Source organism: Centruroides sculpturatus, unplaced genomic scaffold (assembly GCF_000671375.1).
Source record: "Centruroides sculpturatus isolate CEXI.00-Female unplaced genomic scaffold, Cexi_2.0 scaffold835, whole genome shotgun sequence".
NCBI classification, from domain to species: domain Eukaryota; kingdom Metazoa; phylum Arthropoda; class Arachnida; order Scorpiones; family Buthidae; genus Centruroides; species Centruroides sculpturatus.
Genome location: NW_019384995.1, coordinates 359,899 through 382,023, shown reverse-complemented (window position 1 = coordinate 382,023; position 22,125 = coordinate 359,899). Strand labels below are relative to the sequence as shown.

At 29.7% G+C, this 22,125-nt stretch overlaps 2 protein-coding genes across 2 annotated transcripts; both read right to left on the bottom strand.

Annotated features, from left to right (window-relative positions):
- Window positions 1-212: 212 nt before the first annotated feature.
- Window positions 213-14,414, bottom strand: LOC111633115 (CD109 antigen-like). Its single transcript, XM_023377649.1, has 11 exons — window positions 13,589-14,414; window positions 12,714-12,850; window positions 5,922-6,102; window positions 4,039-4,207; window positions 3,843-3,965; window positions 3,687-3,760; window positions 3,493-3,532; window positions 3,334-3,418; window positions 3,161-3,266; window positions 308-532; window positions 213-245 (listed from the first exon to the last, which is right to left on the bottom strand). Exons 1-11 carry the CDS (start codon window positions 13,646-13,648, stop codon window positions 213-215), a joined length of 1,233 nt encoding a protein of 410 aa, XP_023233417.1. The 5' UTR covers window positions 13,649-14,414.
- Window positions 14,415-15,651: 1,237 nt separating this feature from the next.
- On the bottom strand, window positions 15,652-21,796 carry LOC111633114. The gene is made up of 4 exons (XM_023377648.1): window positions 20,531-21,796; window positions 19,656-19,792; window positions 15,883-16,063; window positions 15,652-15,678 (listed from the first exon to the last, which is right to left on the bottom strand). The coding sequence occupies exons 1-4, from the start codon at window positions 20,588-20,590 to the stop codon at window positions 15,652-15,654; spliced, it is 405 nt and encodes a 134-aa protein (XP_023233416.1). The 5' UTR covers window positions 20,591-21,796.
- Between the last annotated feature and the right edge of the window lie 329 nt (window positions 21,797-22,125).

Sequence of the window (22,125 nt, the reverse complement as noted above, 5' to 3'; positions counted from 1 at the left end):
TCAGTGGCGCCGGAGCTGGATACAGTTGCCCCACACTAATTATCACGGGTGAGCATAGTATAACTTATATTTTGCCCCTACACCCAGTTTATAAAAACGTATAAAGACTCGAGTATATTTCCAGTATGTAATGACAGATTTTACAAAACAATTGAAAATTTATATATATTTCAGTGGTGGATTAAAACTTTTGGGACCCCCGTAAATAATTTTTAGGCATCATAAACTAATAACTTTAACTGTAGCTGTAGAATTATTTATAAATTATAAATTTACATATATTAAACAAAAAATTGTAAATATTTACATATGCTTTGAATGGCATAGCAGGCTTAAAAACTTGTGGTGATGATCCTAAAAATTTTAATTCTACATCAGAGTTAAAAATAATTGTTTGAGCAAATCCCACTTCGATTCGATTAAGGTAGTGTTCACCCACGTGCGCTTCCACTGTAACTGTAGACTTATCTAAATACTGTAATTTCCACTTTAATTCATTCATAGGAATTTTGAACTCTTGCATGCCATCAAACTGTAATTTAATTAAAGAATAATATATTAATACATATTTTTAGAAGCAGTTAAGATGATGTATTTTCATTAAGTAAATTTTTCATCTGAAAATGTCTTCAGAAATACATTATACTGTATATAAAATTTCTCTTAAACATTCTATGTATTTCATTCTGTTAATAAAGAAGCATTCTATGTATTTCATTTGTTCAAAAAAAAAAAAAATTGGTGAAAAGAGCTTACTCTACTCTGGGTTCTATACAGCTGCTTGACAACTTTGTCCATAAATGACATCCATTATTAATATGCTTAGTATGATTTTATCCTCTTGTCTGATCTAGCCGTTGTTGCATGTTACAAAACCAAAGAACAGACCAGTACTTAATTAAGTTCTGTTAAATGTTATAATTACGTAATTTTATTATGTATTTATTATGTTATTATGTATCCATAGAACTTTTTATTATTTAAATCATTTTTGCTTTAATTATGAGATTTTAAGTGTAACAATGTGTTTGTCAATTATTATATATATTTTTTTATGTTTTGTGTAAGTTTTAATTTTTTTGAATATTTTTCCAACCTGTTCCATTAGTTTTGATTTTATGTTGTTTTTCAAGTATTGATTCAGTAGATCTAATTTTTGTTTAAAATTGTTTACTCAATTTTGTCCACTCAGCTCATTTCTTTACACTCAAATGTCATTGGCTTTAAATAAACTCTTCTGAAACTGCTTGACCAATCTAAACCAAATTTGGTGTAGACATTGAGTTGGTTGTTAAATGCCAAAAGCTACTTGAAATCCTGATCAGCTCATGTCTTAAGGAATATTGTATCATAGGAAAACTCTGCTATAGACTTAAGCTGGGATTTTAGTTACAAAACATTCATGGCAGTTCAGTTTTGTTTACAAGCAAGCATAAACAAAACTGAACTGCTTAAAATACTTAATTTTTGCTTGACATTCCTTGAGTTTTAAACAATTAAATGTGATAATTGAGTCTAAACTCCAGCTTAACAGCTTTATATTGATTTGTGTATTCATAAACATTGCTGGCTGGCAACAATGAACAAGCACAAAAGCTTTACATAAAAACTGAATTAATTCATTCTGAAGCAAAGTTTGAAAGGAATTATTTATTTTGCTACTTATTATTTGATATATTGATCTATTGTTTGTGGAATAATGCTACAGCACGAAAATATACCCTGTCTTGTTCCACAAACAACAGTTGAACAATTATTTAATTTTTAATTTTCTTTTGTAAGAAGTGAGTGATTTTATGAGACTATTATAACACACCTCTCAAAACCTCACTAGGGTCCAGTGACAAATTTCAAGCATGAAAAAAGTTTTTGGACTCTTCAGCCCTGTTTCAGGTTTTTGCAGTCTGTGAATGGAACTTATAGAATGCAAAAACCTAAAATAGTGTTGCTGAAGAATCCAATAACTTTGTTAATGCTTGAAACCTGTCACTGAACCCTATTGGGATTTTAAGAGGTGTTATACAGTAAGTCCAGTTGAAAAAGAATTTATTATGTAATCATCATCTATGTGATGTCATGAATCTTTCAAGTTTTATTGTTATTACGTATAAACAGATCAAAATATTAACAAAATGATTCCATGGATAGTTTTTCTCTTTCATCCAAAAATAAATGTGAAATTCAATACTGATTATTATAAATATAAGCAGATAGCAGATAATCTTCCAGACCTTTCTCTTATAATATAATGGACTCATATATATTTATATACATATAGATAATAAATGGAATAATCAGTTAAATGCATACAATTATATAAGCCTACTTATTTGAGCCATTGATTTTGAAAGTGGGCCAAATCCATTTTGTGAAAAGAATAGTCAAAACTAATTCTTATTACAAATTAACATGTTTTTAATCAATTCAAAATAAATATCTTTTAATATCAGTAAAAATTTGTTACTAGTAATTTATATCGTCAATGATATTTACAGTGAGTTGATTTTGAAAGTGAGGAAAGCCCACTTTAAAGAAAAATATGAAGATATGATGGATTTATTACCCTATGTACATACTGGTACCACCCATTTATCATGAATACTTTAAAAAACTGCACCATCTAAACTAAGAAATATAATTATACACATGCAAGTATAATAAATAAGTATATAAATAAAATATTCAATTTCTTGTTGTTATAACTATATTCCATTCAAAGAAAAGCAATGTTTTCAACAAATCATTACTTTTCTAAGTGAAGCAAGTCCATTGGCACATACCAAAATCATGATTTTTTTTCACCTAACGCGGATAACCATTATTGCATATTAAATTTACACAAAATAAAACCAAAAAAATATAAAATAAGTCTATTACTGTTTACGAATATTTTTAAACTAATTCAAATGCAAACCATTAAATATCTAGCAATAAGATGGACTTGCCCCACTTTCAAAATCAATGGCTCATTTATTAATATTAGAAGTAAGTAAAAAGATAGAAAATCAATCTTTTATACATATATGAAAAAAAGACTGATGTAGATAGAATATTAACATAATATATGATTGCAATAAATTCATTATTCTTTGTTTTGAAAATATGATTAAATTTTTTAAATTTATTTGATAATTTAAAGTTTATGTTAAAATTTACTTACATATTTATATTTTTTTTCAGTAACAAATTGAGATTTTTTATACCCATAACCAACAATAAAAATTTTAATTGTTAAATTTCCAGTTACAGCAACTCCACTTGTATAACTAAAAGAAAAAATTAATTATAATATTACATAATTTATATTTATTAATTTAAAAAAAAATTAATTACTTTGCTTCAACTCTTCCATAAATATATTTATCATTATTCAAACAAAATGGTGATACAGTAACATTAACTTCATATGGAGTTTGATCTGTAAAATTTAATAATTACATATTATTTTTTATTATCTTTATAAAAATTAATGCAATAAAGTTTATGACTTACAATACTCTTCCACATAAAATGTTTTATCTTCTATTTGTCCCTGGAATTTAATCAAATATTATAAATATTTAATAACAATAATCAAACTTATAGAATTTAGTAAATATAATGTATTATGATTTACAAGTTAATTATATATAATAAAAGTTTGGCAATTATTTATTTATAATAATTTATCAAAGAAAATAGTTTACCTGAGCTACGACTCTAATTGACCAATTACCATACACTGGTTGTTGGGAAAGTGTATATTCTAAACTAACAGCACCTAAAAGTTTTGCACAAGATTATATGATGAATAATATTAAATATTTAATTTATTATTTTAAAAACTATTTTTGATAAACTACCTAAATTTGTTTGACGAGACAGCCATCTCTTCATCACAGTTCCATGTGGATCTAGCATATACACATCTACCGCATCAGAAAATGCTTTTAAGTTTGTAGCAATAGGAATAGCTCTAAATCGAACTAAAAGATTTTAATATTTATTAATGATAATACATCAGTAGTCAATTGGTTTGTTTTCTTTTTAAAGCAATACCTAGCTGTCCTTGTTGATAAATGGGCTTATCTGTTTGTATAAAGATTGTCATAGAACGTTGTGAGAATTCCAAAAAAGTTTCATTAGCAAATGCAGTACCTCCAAGAACACCGTTTACGTTACCTTCTATCCTTAGTTTGTACTGACCTACAGTACTTGTTGGTGGTATCTGCAAATAAAATAATATATAATAAGCCTATTAATTTACTTAATTAATATAAATTCTATTAAAGCAAACTTCTAACTTCTCAAAAACTTATAATTTGAAAAATCATAATTCAAGCTCCAATTACTCTTAGGAGTAAACAAAAACCATTATTAAAACTATCAATAAATAAAAGTGCATTTTGTAATCCTGGCACTTTCAAGTATTATAACTTATCTTCAGGGATAGAAATATCAATATTTAGTAAAAATAGATTCAAACTTCAGAATATATTAAAGAACTTGAAACTGCTATTTATAGAATGCACATTTATTTGTTGGAAGCTTTGTTTTGTTTTATCATAAATCTATTAGTATTTTAAATAAAATACTTGAATGGGATATGATAATTTACATAAAATAGTAAATAAAAATATGGTATATTGTGTTAAGCAAAATTCTTCTATACTGTACACTCTACACTTATAAACAAAAGAGAGAAAGTCAAAAATCTTCCATATTTGTTCTCATTAAAAAAAAAAACTTTGATTTATTCATTATTGGGCTTTTTTATTGGGTTTAATTAATGAAATTAACAAGTAATAATAACTTTTTAAATATACAAATAAAACACTATCTCAAACAAAGATTGATTTTTAAATACAGTACATAATAAAAGTATTAAATTTATTTCCTAATGTCATATTTTTTTTCATTTTTGCTCTTTCTGCTCTGTGGGCACTAGAAGCTTTTTTCCATAGTGTGTCTTGAATATATTAGCCCCATTTTCAACATATCACTTCATTAGAGTGAAGTGATATGTTGAAAATGGGGATAATATATTCAAGACAGACTGCCCATGAAAAATACATACTGCTGTTAACCTGTATTCAATTCCCCCAGTGGCAAGTTGACACTTTAACTGCTTCTATCATTGGACCATCCCTAATTTCATACTAATGAAATCTTTCATAACACAAGGAATCTAATATTGTCACTCATATTCTTGGACATAATCAAAATTAACTAATAAACTTCATATTAAATTATTAAATATGCACAATTTTACATAAACCTAAAAGTGGAAAATTAATTTTTCATGTTTATGAAAGTCAGGAAAAGAATGACAATAAAGAAATAATTTAAAATTTAATGAATAAATAGTAAAATATATTTTGTCGTAGTATGATAGATAAGTAGCACAAATTATATGACCACATTAATAATAACAATACTAATTTCAGTTGCTTGGATAAGTACATGAAAAAATTATATATAGAAAAAACATTTCAATGTAGCAATTGTGCTGGTTAAAATGTGTTTTAAAGAAAACAGATTTCTTGAATAATATAAAAAAATATCTATTTAAATAAATGTTGTTAATGATTGTGTATGTTTAAGGAATAGTTGAAAATAATATACTGTATGTTGTTTTTTTTCTCTTAGAAAATACAAACTTATCCCATATAAATTCTTTCCTGAACTTTTGTAAAATGATCTGATAATTCTCAATTTTGAGGACTGAGAGCATCAATCTAGAAATGTTCCATAAAAAAGAAAAATTTACATTTAAGTTGCTACATAGGACATCCATCTATCGTAAAACTTTATACGAAAATGTAATCTGAGTTCCTGCCAAAGTCATGCATTTCAGTCATAAAATTGATAAGGCAAGTCTTTCTTAAATCTGATATAAGTTTATTTTATTACAGTTTTGAAAAAAAAGTGGTAAATTTTACCTTTAATAATAATGTTTCGGGGGTTTTCAGTTTACATTCCTGAGACGATGAGGCAAGTTCGACACCATCACGATGAATAGAAGCACGAACAGTCATGGGATTTGTTGAGCTATATATAATGACTACTACACGAAATATTTGACCAGGACGTACAATTTTTGATGCAAGCACAAAATAAGTTCTGAAAAATTAATAAATACATCAATACTTTATTTAAAGTTTTAAATATATTTTATTTTTAAAGCATTATAAACAAAGATTTAGTAGGTTGTTTCTTATAAACAACTGGCACATATAGATCTTTTAAAAATTAGAAACAGATTCTGTAATTTTAACTGTACATTTCAAAACAAGTTCCTTGATTGAAACCTTCTTGTTGACCATAAAACAGAAATTTAGTTTTATGGCCAACAGTAAAGTTTACGTTTAAAGCCAACAATATGGTTTCTATTAGTGAATTATCGTATTGGCTCTATAATTGTAACAAGTTTTCACACACGTATATTAATTTTAAGTGGCCTGGTGTTGCTTGACGTCACTTCTTTTCTATATCATCGAAGACCATCTGGAGGAGATTTTCAGTTGTTATAATGAAAACATAATATCGCCCCATTCAACCAGGAAAGATGGGAATATTGATGAGAGTTCGTTTTCCACTGAAGTACAGTACAGAGGCGTGAGCTCACAACGGAAAGGAAACGGCACTTGTAACGGAGACGAACAAAGTCGCTAGGCTCTTGTCATGTTTAGACATCAAGGGGCCCTGACTGGTCCAAAGTGTGTGTTCGAAACGATCTTTAAAATTACGAAAATCGAATTTACTATATACAGGAGCGGATCTAGGTTTTTCGGGGCCTAGGGCTTGTTGGAAGTCCGATGGGGCCCCATTTTTTGTTAGATTAAGAATCTTTAAATTGGGATTTAAAATTCAATTTTTAATAACATTAAAATCAGAGTTGAAATACAGTATATTTATTTATGAAATAGTGTTGAATGACAAACTTTATCAGAAAAAGTATAAATATTAAAAGTTTATGATAATAATTCAAATTATGTGGACCCTTGATACTTGGGGGCCCGTGCTTAAGCCCTATTAGTCCCTATGTAGATCCGTTCTTGACTATACACTACTACTTATTAATTAATAATCAGTGGCGCCGGAGCTGGATACAGTTGCCCCACACTAATTATCACGGGTGAGCATAGTATAACTTATATTTTGCCCCTACACCCAGTTTATAAAAACGTATAAAGACTCGAGTATATTTCCAGTATGTAATGACAGATTTTACAAAACAATTGAAAATTTATATATATTTCAGTGGTGGATTAAAACTTTTGGGACCCCCGTAAATAATTTTTAGGCATCATAAACTAATAACTTTAACTGTAGCTGTAGAATTATTTATAAATTATAATATATCAGCAATGATAAAATTGCTTTATTTTTTTCTTCAATTTCTGAGCCCCGAGACCTAGGGCCCGGTATGTGTTTCACGTGACTAGTGGGCCACGGTACTGCATGTTTTGTATGAGTATAGAAAGCGGTCGACGAATTAAATCTAATTTTGGAAAGGGGTCGACAAGGAAAAAGGTTGGAAACCTTTTATCTAAACGGTATTACACATTGTTATAAAATATTAGACGGAAAATTTTAGTGGACGTAAATTGTAAAACTCGGATAATTTATCTTCAGCAGTTCTTAAGTATAAAATTGATGACATTTTGATTGGAATTGGCAGACACGACCTGACACACAGCGATTGGCATTTCTTGTGATCCTTCTCTACCAAAGGACTTAGATTTTTTAATGTTTTAAATGTTTCAATGCACTCTACTTATATAAAACAACTTTTAAAGTTTTCTATGACTTAAATACTGAATTTGAATAAAAAATATAAGGCCTATATATATATAAATATAAATATTTTATTAGTAACAATAGATACTCTGTTCTACTTTTATTCTAGTTTTAAGCGTCCTAAATATTTTTTATCGTTTAAAATATGACAATTAACACATAAAAATCAATAAATAATTCCATTTGATTAATTAAGATAGATTTTTTTCGACTCAAAAAAATCAAAAAATCTTTCATTTATTTATTTTTTATTAACACTATTAATTAGTTATGAATTATTAATTTTTTTATTATTTTAAATTTATTAATGCTAATTAATTTTCTTTTTAATGATAAGTTTGAAATAAAACTAAAACAATTTTAAGAAGAATTTATCCATGTTGCAGTTATTGCTTCACACCTCTGCAGTTTCAATTAAAACGTTATTAAAGTAACAAAATGCGGAAGAGTTGTTAGTTTATTTCTTTCTTGATTTAAATTCTTTAAAATTACTTTGAAACGGGAATAAAAACATTTACAAATGAGGAAACAGACGAGAAGAAAAGACAGAAAGAAGATTGTCATCTTCAAAAGAAGTTGTCTGGTCACTTTAACTATACTCTATGTAATGGCATACAATAATTCTATTTACGAGGCAGTAAAAATGCTATATTTCAAGATTTTAGGGATGAGATAAAAATTATTCAGCTTTAGAATTAGCATAAGACATCCAACGTGGGTCTACTCTATAAAAATCGTTTTCAAATTTCTAAAAGAAATGCACATGTTAGATCTAACCGTTATGAATATATCCAGCAGCAGACTGTAATAAGGCAAATAGAGATTCCTCGTGACAAAAAATTATTATTATTTCTTATATGTAGATTTCATTAATAAACTTTATACTATATAAATTATTAGCAAATGTTTTTAAGAGTAAACCAGACCTTTTCTGATTGGGGCCCCAAATTACTTTTAGCTCCAGGCCCCCTAAAAAACACGATCCGCCTCCGGATATATCATTAAATATTCAAACCATTTGAAAACTTTTATTCAAGATTATAAATACGTGAAGGATTTTCATGATAAGTATAGATATTTGTAGATATTTCTGAATAATAATGTAATTTCTTGTATATCTACAAATCTTATTAATTTGATTTTAAGACAGAAAATAGCCTATTTGTTCTGTTTATAATTAATGTTAACAAAAATTTCGGATAATAAAATGAATATTTGATTTAATTCTTTGCGAAGAATTATAATAGCGAATTGAATTTTTAATTATTAATTTTGAATTTCATTTAAAAAACTGAGAAATTTATATTTATAAAACTATCCGCGATTATTCTCTATTCTAGTAGCTAAACGAAGCGAGAAATCAATCATATTTGGTGCATAATCCAACAAAACTTTCGTTGGAGACGTGAAGAACGTTCCGCTTAATTGAAACTTGTCACTCTCAACTGCATGGCACAGTGAGTAACATTGAGCCATCTGTCCTTTGCTTTGATCAGTTTCCTGTCTCAGTGTGGAGATTTTTTCCCCTTCTAATGCGATAAATCCCATTGCAATCGTCATTGAGTTTCAGGTAGTCTCCTCTTCACGAACCTTCTCCTTTTTTAACTTAAAATCATACAGATCTCTATATTTAACCTTGCATAATATAAAGCCTTTATTTATATTCATTATTATACAATGGATGTATATATAATAATCTTTTATATATTTTCTATTCTATATTCTATTTAATGTTATGAGGGGGGAAAAATCAATTTTCACTAACCAGTTACTGACTTTCACAAACTCGAATCCGGATTTTTGTAAGAATACACGACTGAAATATGAGGTATGAGAAAAATGTGCGTGCTAAAACGTAAACTAATATTTTTGCAGCTCACGAAAGATATCGTGTGTCATTTATCAAACTAAAATTCCTTATTCGACCTATATAATTCCAAAAAATACATTAAGATCTCAATTACTCTTCCTGTAAAGTTTGCATTAGCAGTTGCTTGTTCTCATAATAAAATTAATATAAAACGCTCAAATTATGATACTTTTAAGACCTTAAATAAGTACTAAATTAAGGGAAATAATCATTTATTTCATGTAAGCAAACGTTTTTATTTATTCTCAAATATAATCTTTATGCCATTTGCGTCGAGTAACATTCAAATCAAAATGGATCGTTTTTTTAAAATTTTTTTCGAGAAGTTCTAAGCTAAATTAAATTAGAAAGTGACTTTCAAACCTAAAAAAAAAGTTAAAAGTCACCTTCTAATAGATGAATATTTAAAAATTTGGCAATAAAACTCCTATTAGTTATAATAAATAAAAGAATTAAAAGGTATTGATGGATGGATAAGGTGGAAAAAGTGTGGTAAAGGTTAATACAGTTGTACAAACAAAATCGATACTGCTGTATAAATTACACGAAAGCGTAAACAAACCATCGTTTTAAAAGTTCATTTTCACTTGAAATCTAAATATATATTTGAATTTTTCAAAAGATCAATATTTGTTATTCCTATCGAATATTCCTCACGCAAAGTAATGGTTCTTGCAGCATAAAATAACACAAAAACTTGCAAGAAAAATAAAAATAAAACCAAAATCTAAAGCGTAAATTAAGAGTTACTAAATACTAAACAGGTAAAGATATTCGGAAGTGCTCATGAAATTCAATCAAGTTGAATCCAGGAGTGAGAAGATCCTTCCGATGACAGATAAATAGTAGTGAACAGGATGTGCCTTCGGGAATATCTATTCTAGAATGATTTTTTTTAGCGCCAAGATGGTGATTTATGCCACTAGTTATTTGCAATTAGCGAGTTACCGACCACGTCCAACGTGACTACACCATGGTGTAAAACTCAACCCAATAATTATACTTCCCATCAATTTTTGGAGCATCAATAAGTGGTGAGACAATAGGATGTTTACGCGCAGGATATACGGAAAACACCACGGAAGCAATAAAACACGAAGCAAGAGTGTCATTTATAAAGGTTTTCAGATTTTTTTAACATATAACCTCTGCATTTTTTTTTTCGAAATCCTCCTCTTTTGACCTTCGTATGGGTGGTCTTTAGATGAGAATGTACCACATTGCACGCGATGAACTTTTAATTGTAAAATCGTGTAAATAAGAAAAAGTCTTTCTGTAAATATTAACAACTCATTTATTTTCGAAAACAATAACAGAATCGAAAAAAACTTCGTAAATAATCACGAAAAATCTCAACAATGAATCGAAAATACGTATAAAATAATTTTATTGTTAATTCATTTCCATTCGATTCCACTATGATTTGTTTAATTTTCACAATCTTTTTATATTTTGGAAAGATTTCAACAATTTTTTTGTTAAGAGACAACATAATGAGGTTTGGCGATTCATCTAACTATTTTAATGAGGATAGCAAAAACACTTTGGTTCCAGTGCAAAATAGTTTATACAGAAACAGAAGAAATCCAATTAAGAAAACTCACTGGAGCACAAAACGATCTTCAAATAACTACGAGTTTAACCATTTTCTATTTCCTAATTTAGGAATTGCATACCAATATTTTCCTATAGAAAGTGGAGTAACAGATTTGCAAAGGTCTACAACTCGAATGGTTTTCTTACTACAGCGAGAAAATCATGTGATTAACAAATTCGGGAATTCAGATTTGCATAGGAAGAATCAGAAAACCATTTATAACCAGGTGATTAGAGCATCTGGACAGTCAAAAGAGGAACAGTTTGGATTTAATTTAAGGAAAAACCATAAGCTGGAAAAATACAAAGATCCAATTAGCAAAGAGATAAGAAAAATGATTAAATTAAAATCGACTTCAAAATTTAGCTTAGAAACGTCAAACGTAAATAAAAAGAAGAAGAAAAAGCAGAATATAGCATTATTAATTTCGATGACAGTCTTAGGATTTGTACTTTCTATCACGATTTGTAACGTCTTACGTCAGTTCTACTGGAGGTATCGACCCGTGGAAAAACCCTTTCTATCCGAAATATCTCTTAAATCCGAAAAGGAAGAAAAATGCGAACGTGTAAGGTTGACTACAGAAAGACAAATGGTACGAGATATAAAAGAATCAACAGAAAATAATGTTGTAAGTCATCCTTTACTCATCTTCGATGAACGAACTCCACCAGAGTTAGAACCAAAATTGATAACTTTGAGGCATAACAACAAATCTTTGCCGGTTAAAATTAAAAATAATTTTGAAGAACTAAATGAAGAAGATATTCGACTTTTAAAGATTTATTTTCAACTTCGAAAAACGAATAAATTACTTCTCAATGATTTCCTTGTGAAATAAATATTCTTGAAAGAGATCCACACATGCTCACATCTTGAATAATCTCTTTATTAAATATTTTATTTAGAAAATAATACAGTAATTTAATTTAAATTAATTCTAAAATATCAATGTTATTACTTTCAACTGGCATTTTTCAATTATCTTTATTTTATTTTTTAACTTGAATTATGCTAATTAATGCCTTAACTTATCGAAGAAATTTGTAAAGGTTGCTTCTACGTAAAATTGCTGATCGAATTTTTGAATTTTTTTAAGATAAAAAAGACTGATTATTCAGCAAAGATTCGGCTCGATTTAGCTTCTTAACATTAAATGTAATTAAGTTAAAATATTTTTTAAAAAGCTAAAATTGCAACATGAATGAACCTCAAATCTATCAATTGATTATCTAAAATAATTGCTTATACATTTTAATTAAGGAAGGAAAAAAAAACTAAAAATAAAAACAGATTTGCTTTATTTCTTCTGAAGCACACGAAATTTCCATTATATATTCCGTTATAATTCTTTAAAACGTGATAAGTAGCAAGAATGATACTTTATTTATCTAAAAGACGACATTAGAAAATAAATAAAGCAATAAATAAACTTAAAATCTTATCAGAATGATCATAACTTACGGTTCTTGTTTGATTCTATCTCTATAAATTTCATTTCCAGCCATCTCAATATAAGAATCAGCTGTCAATTCGGCCATAGAAGAGGCTGCTAAGACGACTAGCAGAACTACACCCCGAAACATCTTTCTTCCGATAACCTGTTGACATAAGACACCTGTTTCAATTTTCATAAAATTAAACAAAAGAAGTTCAGTAATTTTATTAAAAAATATTCAAGAGGTGAGATTGTTTGTGGGAAAGTACTGTTAGGTAGGTTCAATGATTGGAAGAGGCAGAAAATTTAGGAGAAAATACCGAACGGCATCAGATCAGCTGATAAAGTTCTGTAAAGAGGAATGCACCGAATGTCAGTCAGTGGCTATTGAGCCGTTCATAAACTTCCGTTCTTTTCAATGGACCTTGCCCTTTTTCTGGTCGGCACGCTATCAGATCCTTTCTCCTAGTTTCTTATCCTTTCGGTCAGTCACGTGTGCAGTACTTCGTGAAGTACCAGAGCAGGTGCATTTGGCTGTAAATCGTGGGGGGACGTCTCGAGACAGTATACATGTTGGCTCACAACACCCTATCAGATCATTACGATCACGGACCCAATTCAATCTTTACTGATTGCAAGCAATGAGAATGGCACACGTAAGCCGAACATAATTATAGAATTCCAAGAATGTACTGCACATACCTGTCGGGGGACGGTTGAGCCTCCTATAAAAGTATTATACACATTCTTATTGGGGCCGAATAAATCGGAAAATTACTTAATTTGGAAGGCTCGATTACGTACTATTATATACACAAAAATAGAAAAATCATTTAGGTCTAGAAATAAGGAATTATTCTTTAAAAATTAATATAGAGATAGGTTTTTTAAAATAGCACACCTGTACTGCGGTAACGAATATTAACTTTTCTTGGAAAGATCTCCCCTCTTTATAATACATACCAGCTGCATCCGGTCCCCGAACTACAAACCCGACAAAGCCGAGTCGATTGTTTGAAGGTTCAGAGGGTCTGGGCCGCGTACACAAATTTTGACATATCCTAGACTAGGGAAAGGGCCACACGCACTCAAAATTTAAAAATGCTACATCACGTGAACAAAGGTGGAGTGTGTCATTATAGTAAGGAGAAAATGTACAGATGTATCTTAATGACAGACATCCAGTCGCAATAATAACTAATCTTGTTTTAGCTCTATTACATATATCACGTAGTTTGACATGTATAGGTCGAATGAAGACGTCAAGGGGCTATATTTATTAAACGGGACGGACGTTTTATGAGAATTTGTGTTTTTTTACTAAGCCGCCCGTTGGGCTTCTTTACTATCCTGTCCTAAAGTCTCCTTACTTTAACGGCAACTATTAAAATTAAGCCGAGAAACCGCAGATGGAACCGTTTTGGCATTCTTCTCTACTTCTTAAAACCGGTGGCCAAATGTCGATATCTAGCCGCAAATTGGGATCATCCCAGCAACAAGTAGCCCAGATGTCACGATCTTGCTCAACGTCCTTATCCGTATCGTGCCTTAAATTCTTTTTTTAGATGAATACACTCCATATTCATAGCTTAGGCTGTAAAAGGCAGGTGGTCCCGCTTTAGGTCGTGGTGTGCGTGTAGCTACAACGAACAATAAACCACGTGCACGCTATTAGAGGATTAAATAGCATAAAAATGGGTAGACGCATATCTTCCACGATGAGACATTCTTGCTTTTTCCATTAAAAATAAAAATAATAATACTCTGAAAGTGGCATTTTAAAGTGTTTGAATTATTATTTTTATCTGTTAATAAATAAAGAGAAATGAAGAACTAAATAAAACTGAATAAGATACTCTGAATAAGGAACTAAATGATTTCCATATTTAAATTATCAGACGTTTACCTTAGAATAAATTAACTTTTTTCTTAAAACAAATCTCTTCTGTTTAAGTGTTTTAGGAATTTTTTGCGAAAAATAGCTTTTCTAAAACTATACAAAATTNAGTTTTATGGCCAACAGTAAAGTTTACGTTTAAAGCCAACAATATGGTTTCTATTAGTGAATTATCGTATTGGCTCTATAATTGTAACAAGTTTTCACATTGATTTTTAAATACAGTACATAATAAAAGTATTAAATTTATTTCCTAATCATATTTTTTTTTTCATTTTTGCTCTTTCTGCTCTGTGGGCACTAGAAGCTTTTTTCCATAGTGTGTCTTGAATATATTAGCCCCATTTTCAACATATCACTTCATTAGAGTGAAGTGATATGTTGAAAATGGGGATAATATATTCAAGACAGACTGCCCATGAAAAATACATACTGCTGTTAACCTGTATTCAATTCCCCCAGTGGCAAGTTGACACTTTAACTGCTTCTATCATTGGACCATCCCTAATTTCATACTAATGAAATCTTTCATAACACAAGGAATCTAATATTGTCACTCATATTCTTGGACATAATCAAAATTAACTAATAAACTTCATATTAAATTATTAAATATGCACAATTTTACATAAACCTAAAAGTGGAAAATTAATTTTTCATGTTTATGAAAGTCAGGAAAAGAATGACAATAAAGAAATAATTTAAAATTTAATGAATAAATAGTAAAATATATTTTGTCGTAGTATGATAGATAAGTAGCACAAATTATATGACCACATTAATAATAACAATACTAATTTCAGTTGCTTGGATAAGTACATGAAAAAATTATATATAGAAAAAACATTTCAATGTAGCAATTGTGCTGGTTAAAATGTGTTTTAAAGAAAACAGATTTCTTGAATAATATAAAAAAATATCTATTTAAATAAATGTTGTTAATGATTGTGTATGTTTAAGGAATAGTTGAAAATAATATACTGTATGTTGTTTTTTTTCTCTTAGAAAATACAAACTTATCCCATATAAATTCTTTCCTGAACTTTTGTAAAATGATCTGATAATTCTCAATTTTGAGGACTGAGAGCATCAATCTAGAAATGTTCCATAAAAAAGAAAAATTTACATTTAAGTTGCTACATAGGACATCCATCTATCGTAAAACTTTATACGAAAATGTAATCTGAGTTCCTGCCAAAGTCATGCATTTCAGTCATAAAATTGATAAGGCAAGTCTTTCTTAAATCTGATATAAGTTTATTTTATTACAGTTTTGAAAAAAAAGTGGTAAATTTTACCTTTAATAATAATGTTTCGGGGGTTTTCAGTTTACATTCCTGAGACGATGAGGCAAGTTCGACACCATCACGATGAATAGAAGCACGAACAGTCATGGGATTTGTTGAGCTATATATAATGACTACTACACGAAATATTTGACCAGGACGTACAATTTTTGATGCAAGCACAAAATAAGTTCTGAAAAATTAATAAATACATCAATACTTTATTTAAAGTTTTAAATATATTTTATTTTTAAAGGACTCTAATTGACCAATTACCATACACTGGTTGTTGGGAAAGTGTATATTCTAAACTAACAGCACCTAAAAGTTTTGCACAAGATTATATGATGAATAATATTAAATATTTAATTTATTATTTTAAAAACTATTTTTGATAAACTACCTAAATTTGTTTGACGAGACAGCCATCTCTTCATCACAGTTCCATGTGGATCTAGCATATACACATCTACCGCATCAGAAAATGCTTTTAAGTTTGTAGCAATAGGAATAGCTCTAAATCGAACTAAAAGATTTTAATATTTATTAATGATAATACATCAGTAGTCAATTGGTTTGTTTTCTTTTTAAAGCAATACCTAGCTGTCCTTGTTGATAAATGGGCTTATCTGTTTGTATAAAGATTGTCATAGAACGTTGTGAGAATTCCAAAAAAGTTTCATTAGCAAATGCAGTACCTCCAAGAACACCGTTTACGTTACCTTCTATCCTTAGTTTGTACTGACCTACAGTACTTGTTGGTGGTATCTGCAAATAAAATAATATATAATAAGCCTATTAATTTACTTAATTAATATAAATTCTATTAAAGCAAACTTCTAACTTCTCAAAAACTTATAATTTGAAAAATCATAATTCAAGCTCCAATTACTCTTAGGAGTAAACAAAAACCATTATTAAAACTATCAATAAATAAAAGTGCATTTTGTAATCCTGGCACTTTCAAGTATTATAACTTATCTTCAGGGATAGAAATATCAATATTTAGTAAAAATAGATTCAAACTTCAGAATATATTAAAGAACTTGAAACTGCTATTTATAGAATGCACATTTATTTGTTGGAAGCTTTGTTTTGTTTTATCATAAATCTATTNTAGATGAATATTTAAAAATTTGGCAATAAAACTCCTATTAGTTATAATAAATAAAAGAATTAAAAGGTATTGATGGATGGATAAGGTGGAAAAAGTGTGGTAAAGGTTAATACAGTTGTACAAACAAAATCGATACTGCTGTATAAATTACACGAAAGCGTAAACAAACCATCGTTTTAAAAGTTCATTTTCACTTGAAATCTAAATATATATTTGAATTTTTCAAAAGATCAATATTTGTTATTCCTATCGAATATTCCTCACGCAAAGTAATGGTTCTTGCAGCATAAAATAACACAAAAACTTGCAAGAAAAATAAAAATAAAACCAAAATCTAAAGCGTAAATTAAGAGTTACTAAATACTAAACAGGTAAAGATATTCGGAAGTGCTCATGAAATTCAATCAAGTTGAATCCAGGAGTGAGAAGATCCTTCCGATGACAGATAAATAGTAGTGAACAGGATGTGCCTTCGGGAATATCTATTCTAGAATGATTTTTTTTAGCGCCAAGATGGTGATTTATGCCACTAGTTATTTGCAATTAGCGAGTTACCGACCACGTCCAACGTGACTACACCATGGTGTAAAACTCAACCCAATAATTATACTTCCCATCAATTTTTGGAGCATCAATAAGTGGTGAGACAATAGGATGTTTACGCGCAGGATATACGGAAAACACCACGGAAGCAATAAAACACGAAGCAAGAGTGTCATTTATAAAGGTTTTCAGATTTTTTTAACATATAACCTCTGCATTTTTTTTTTCGAAATCCTCCTCTTTTGACCTTCGTATGGGTGGTCTTTAGATGAGAATGTACCACATTGCACGCGATGAACTTTTAATTGTAAAATCGTGTAAATAAGAAAAAGTCTTTCTGTAAATATTAACAACTCATTTATTTTCGAAAACAATAACAGAATCGAAAAAAACTTCGTAAATAATCACGAAAAATCTCAACAATGAATCGAAAATACGTATAAAATAATTTTATTGTTAATTCATTTCCATTCGATTCCACTATGATTTGTTTAATTTTCACAATCTTTTTATATTTTGGAAAGATTTCAACAATTTTTTTGTTAAGAGACAACATAATGAGGTTTGGCGATTCATCTAACTATTTTAATGAGGATAGCAAAAACACTTTGGTTCCAGTGCAAAATAGTTTATACAGAAACAGAAGAAATCCAATTAAGAAAACTCACTGGAGCACAAAACGATCTTCAAATAACTACGAGTTTAACCATTTTCTATTTCGTAATTTAGGAATTGCATACCAATATTTTCCTATAGAAAGTGGAGTAACAGATTTGCAAAGGTCTACAACTCGAATGGTTTTCTTACTACAGCGAGAAAATCGTGTGATTAACAAATTCGGGAATTCAGATTTGCATAGGAAGAATCAGAAAACCATTTATAACCAGGTGATTAGAGCATCTGGACAGTCAAAAGAGGAACAGTTTGGATTTAATTTAAGGAAAAACCATAAGCTGGAAAAATACAAAGATCCAATTAGCAAAGAGATAAGAAAAATGATTAAATTAAAATCGACTTCAAAATTTAGCTTAGAAACGTCAAACGTAAATAAAAAGAAGAAGAAAAAGCAGAATATAGCATTATTAATTTCGATGACAGTCTTAGGATTTGTACTTTCTATCACGATTTGTAACGTCTTACGTCAGTTCTACTGGAGGTATCGACCCGTGGAAAAACCCTTTCTATCCGAAATATCTCTTAAATCCGAAAAGGAAGAAAAATGCGAACGTGTAAGGTTGACTACAGAAAGACAAATGGTACGAGATATAAAAGAATCAACAGAAAATAATGTTGTAAGTCATCCTTTACTCATCTTCGATGAACGAACTCCACCAGAGTTAGAACCAAAATTGATAACTTTGAGGCATAACAACAAATCTTTGCCGGTTAAAATTAAAAATAATTTTGAAGAACTAAATGAAGAAGATATTCGACTTTTAAAGATTTATTTTCAACTTCGAAAAACGAATAAATTACTTCTCAATGATTTCCTTGTGAAATAAATATTCTTGAAAGAGATCCACACATGCTCACATCTTGAATAATCTCTTTATTAAATATTTTATTTAGAAAATAATACAGTAATTTAATTTAAATTAATTCTAAAATATCAATGTTATTACTTTCAACTGGCATTTTTCAATTATCTTTATTTTATTTTTTAACTTGAATTATGCTAATTAATGCCTTAACTTATCGAAGAAATTTGTAAAGGTTGCTTCTACGTAAAATTGCTGATCGAATTTTTGAATTTTTTTAAGATAAAAAAGACTGATTATTCAGCAAAGATTCGGCTCGATTTAGCTTCTTAACATTAAATGTAATTAAGTTAAAATATTTTTTAAAAAGCTAAAATTGCAACATGAATGAACCTCAAATCTATCAATTGATTATCTAAAATAATTGCTTATACATTTTAATTAAGGAAGGAAAAAAAAACTAAAAATAAAAACAGATTTGCTTTATTTCTTCTGAAGCACACGAAATTTCCATTATATATTCCGTTATAATTCTTTAAAACGTGATAAGTAGCAAGAATGATACTTTATTTATCTAAAAGACGACATTAGAAAATAAATAAAGCAATAAATAAACTTAAAATCTTATCAGAATGATCATAACTTACGGTTCTTGTTTGATTCTATCTCTATAAATTTCATTTCCAGCCATCTCAATATAAGAATCAGCTGTCAATTCGGCCATAGAAGAGGCTGCTAAGACGACTAGCAGAACTACACCCCGAAACATCTTTCTTCCGATAACCTGTTGACATAAGACACCTGTTTCAATTTTCATAAAATTAAACAAAAGAAGTTCAGTAATTTTATTAAAAAATATTCAAGAGGTGAGATTGTTTGTGGGAAAGTACTGTTAGGTAGGTTCAATGATTGGAAGAGGCAGAAAATTTAGGAGAAAATACCGAACGGCATCAGATCAGCTGATAAAGTTCTGTAAAGAGGAATGCACCGAATGTCAGTCAGTGGCTATTGAGCCGTTCATAAACTTCCGTTCTTTTCAATGGACCTTGCCCTTTTTCTGGTCGGCACGCTATCAGATCCTTTCTCCTAGTTTCTTATCCTTTCGGTCAGTCACGTGTGCAGTACTTCGTGAAGTACCAGAGCAGGTGCATTTGGCTGTAAATCGTGGGGGGACGTCTCGAGACAGTATACATGTTGGCTCACAACACCCTATCAGATCGTTACGATCACGGACCCAATTCAATCTTTACTGATTGCAAGCAATGAGAATGGCACACGTAAGCCGAACATAATTATAGAATTCCAAGAATGTACTGCACATACCTGTCGGGGGACGGTTGAGCCTCCTATAAAAGTATTATACACATTCTTATTGGGGCCGAATAAATCGGGAAATTACTTAATTTGGAAGGCTCGATTACGTACTATTATATACACAAAAATAGAAAAATCATTTAGGTATAGAAATAAGGAATTATTCTTTAAAAATTAATATAGAGATAGGTTTTTTAAAATAGCACACCTGTACTGCGGTAACGAATATTAACTTTTCTTGGAAAGATCTCCCCTCTTTATAATACATACCAGCTGCATCCGGTCCCCGAACTACAAACCCGACAAAGCCGAGTCGATTGTTTGAAGGTTCAGAGGGTCTGGGCCGCGTACACAAATTTTGACATATCCTAGACTAGGGAAAGGGCCACACGCACTCAAAATTTAAAAATGCTACATCACGTGAACAAAGGTGGAGTGTGTCATTATAGTAAGGAGAAAATGTACAGATGTATCTTAATGACAGACATCCAGTCGCAATAATAACTAATCTTGTTTTAGCTCTATTACATATATCACGTAGTTTGACATGTATAGGTCGAATGAAGACGTCAAGGGGCTATATTTATTAAACGGGACGGACGTTTTATGAGAATTTGTGTTTTTTTACTAAGCCGCCCGTTGGGCTTCTTTACTATCCTGTCCTAAAGTCTCCTTACTTTAACGGCAACTATTAAAATTAAGCCGAGAAACCGCAGATGGAACCGTTTTGGCATTCTTCTCTACTTCTTAAAACCGGTGGCCAAATGTCGATATCTAGCCGCAAATTGGGATCATCCCAGCAACAAGTAGCCCAGATGTCACGATCTTGCTCAACGTCCTTATCCGTATCGTGCCTTAAATTCTTTTTTTAGATGAATACACTCCATATTCATAGCTTAGGCTGTAAAAGGCAGGTGGTCCCGCTTTAGGTCGTGGTGTGCGTGTAGCTACAACGAACAATAAACCACGTGCACGCTATTAGAGGATTAAATAGCATAAAAATGGGTAGACGCATATCTTCCACGATGAGACATTCTTGCTTTTTCCATTAAAAATAAAAATAATAATAAAAAAAAAATTGTGAAGCCATTTTTGGATGTCGATACGTCTAGAAATCCTTCAAGTTAAAGAGTATTTTTGTAAATTTACAGGGTTTTTAATGGATAGAAAGTTTTATAAAAGTTTTAAAACGAGTCTTTGCTGTAATTTTTAATTTGCAAGGACGTCTTCTAGGAGGAAAGTTTCGAATGATTGACACAAAGTACTGGAGTGTAGACACTGACGAGGCTCCAATCGTGTTAAAGCCATTGCCAAAGTAGTAAGTTGGGAATAGTTTAGTTTCTGGCGTTTCCTAATGTACAAACATCATTAAACTATATAAAAGAGTCGTATAAATTTTGTTTTCTTTTTTTTTGAATTTTTTACACCTAACAATTGCTAAAATTGCATTTATTTTTTTGTTTTATCTTCGCTTCGTTTCCATAAATCTTACAAAGAATCCATTTAGATACGATCATTTGTCGTCCGTTCAATTGCAAAAAATCGATTTATATAGAGTCTATAAAGTTTAAGATGTATGCCTACGTATAGAAATTAATCAAAATTCTTTTGCTAAGAATATCAACTAGCAATTTACTTTCTCTAACAGTAGAATAGCCGAGTGAAAATCGATCTTAATGCTATTAACTAGGGAAACTATTCTTGTTGGAATAATCGCGGATCAATTTATATTCATTTCTACATCTGTAAATGGAAAAAATTAATCAATATAAATTGTTTATTGCCAAAATACTACCGATTTTC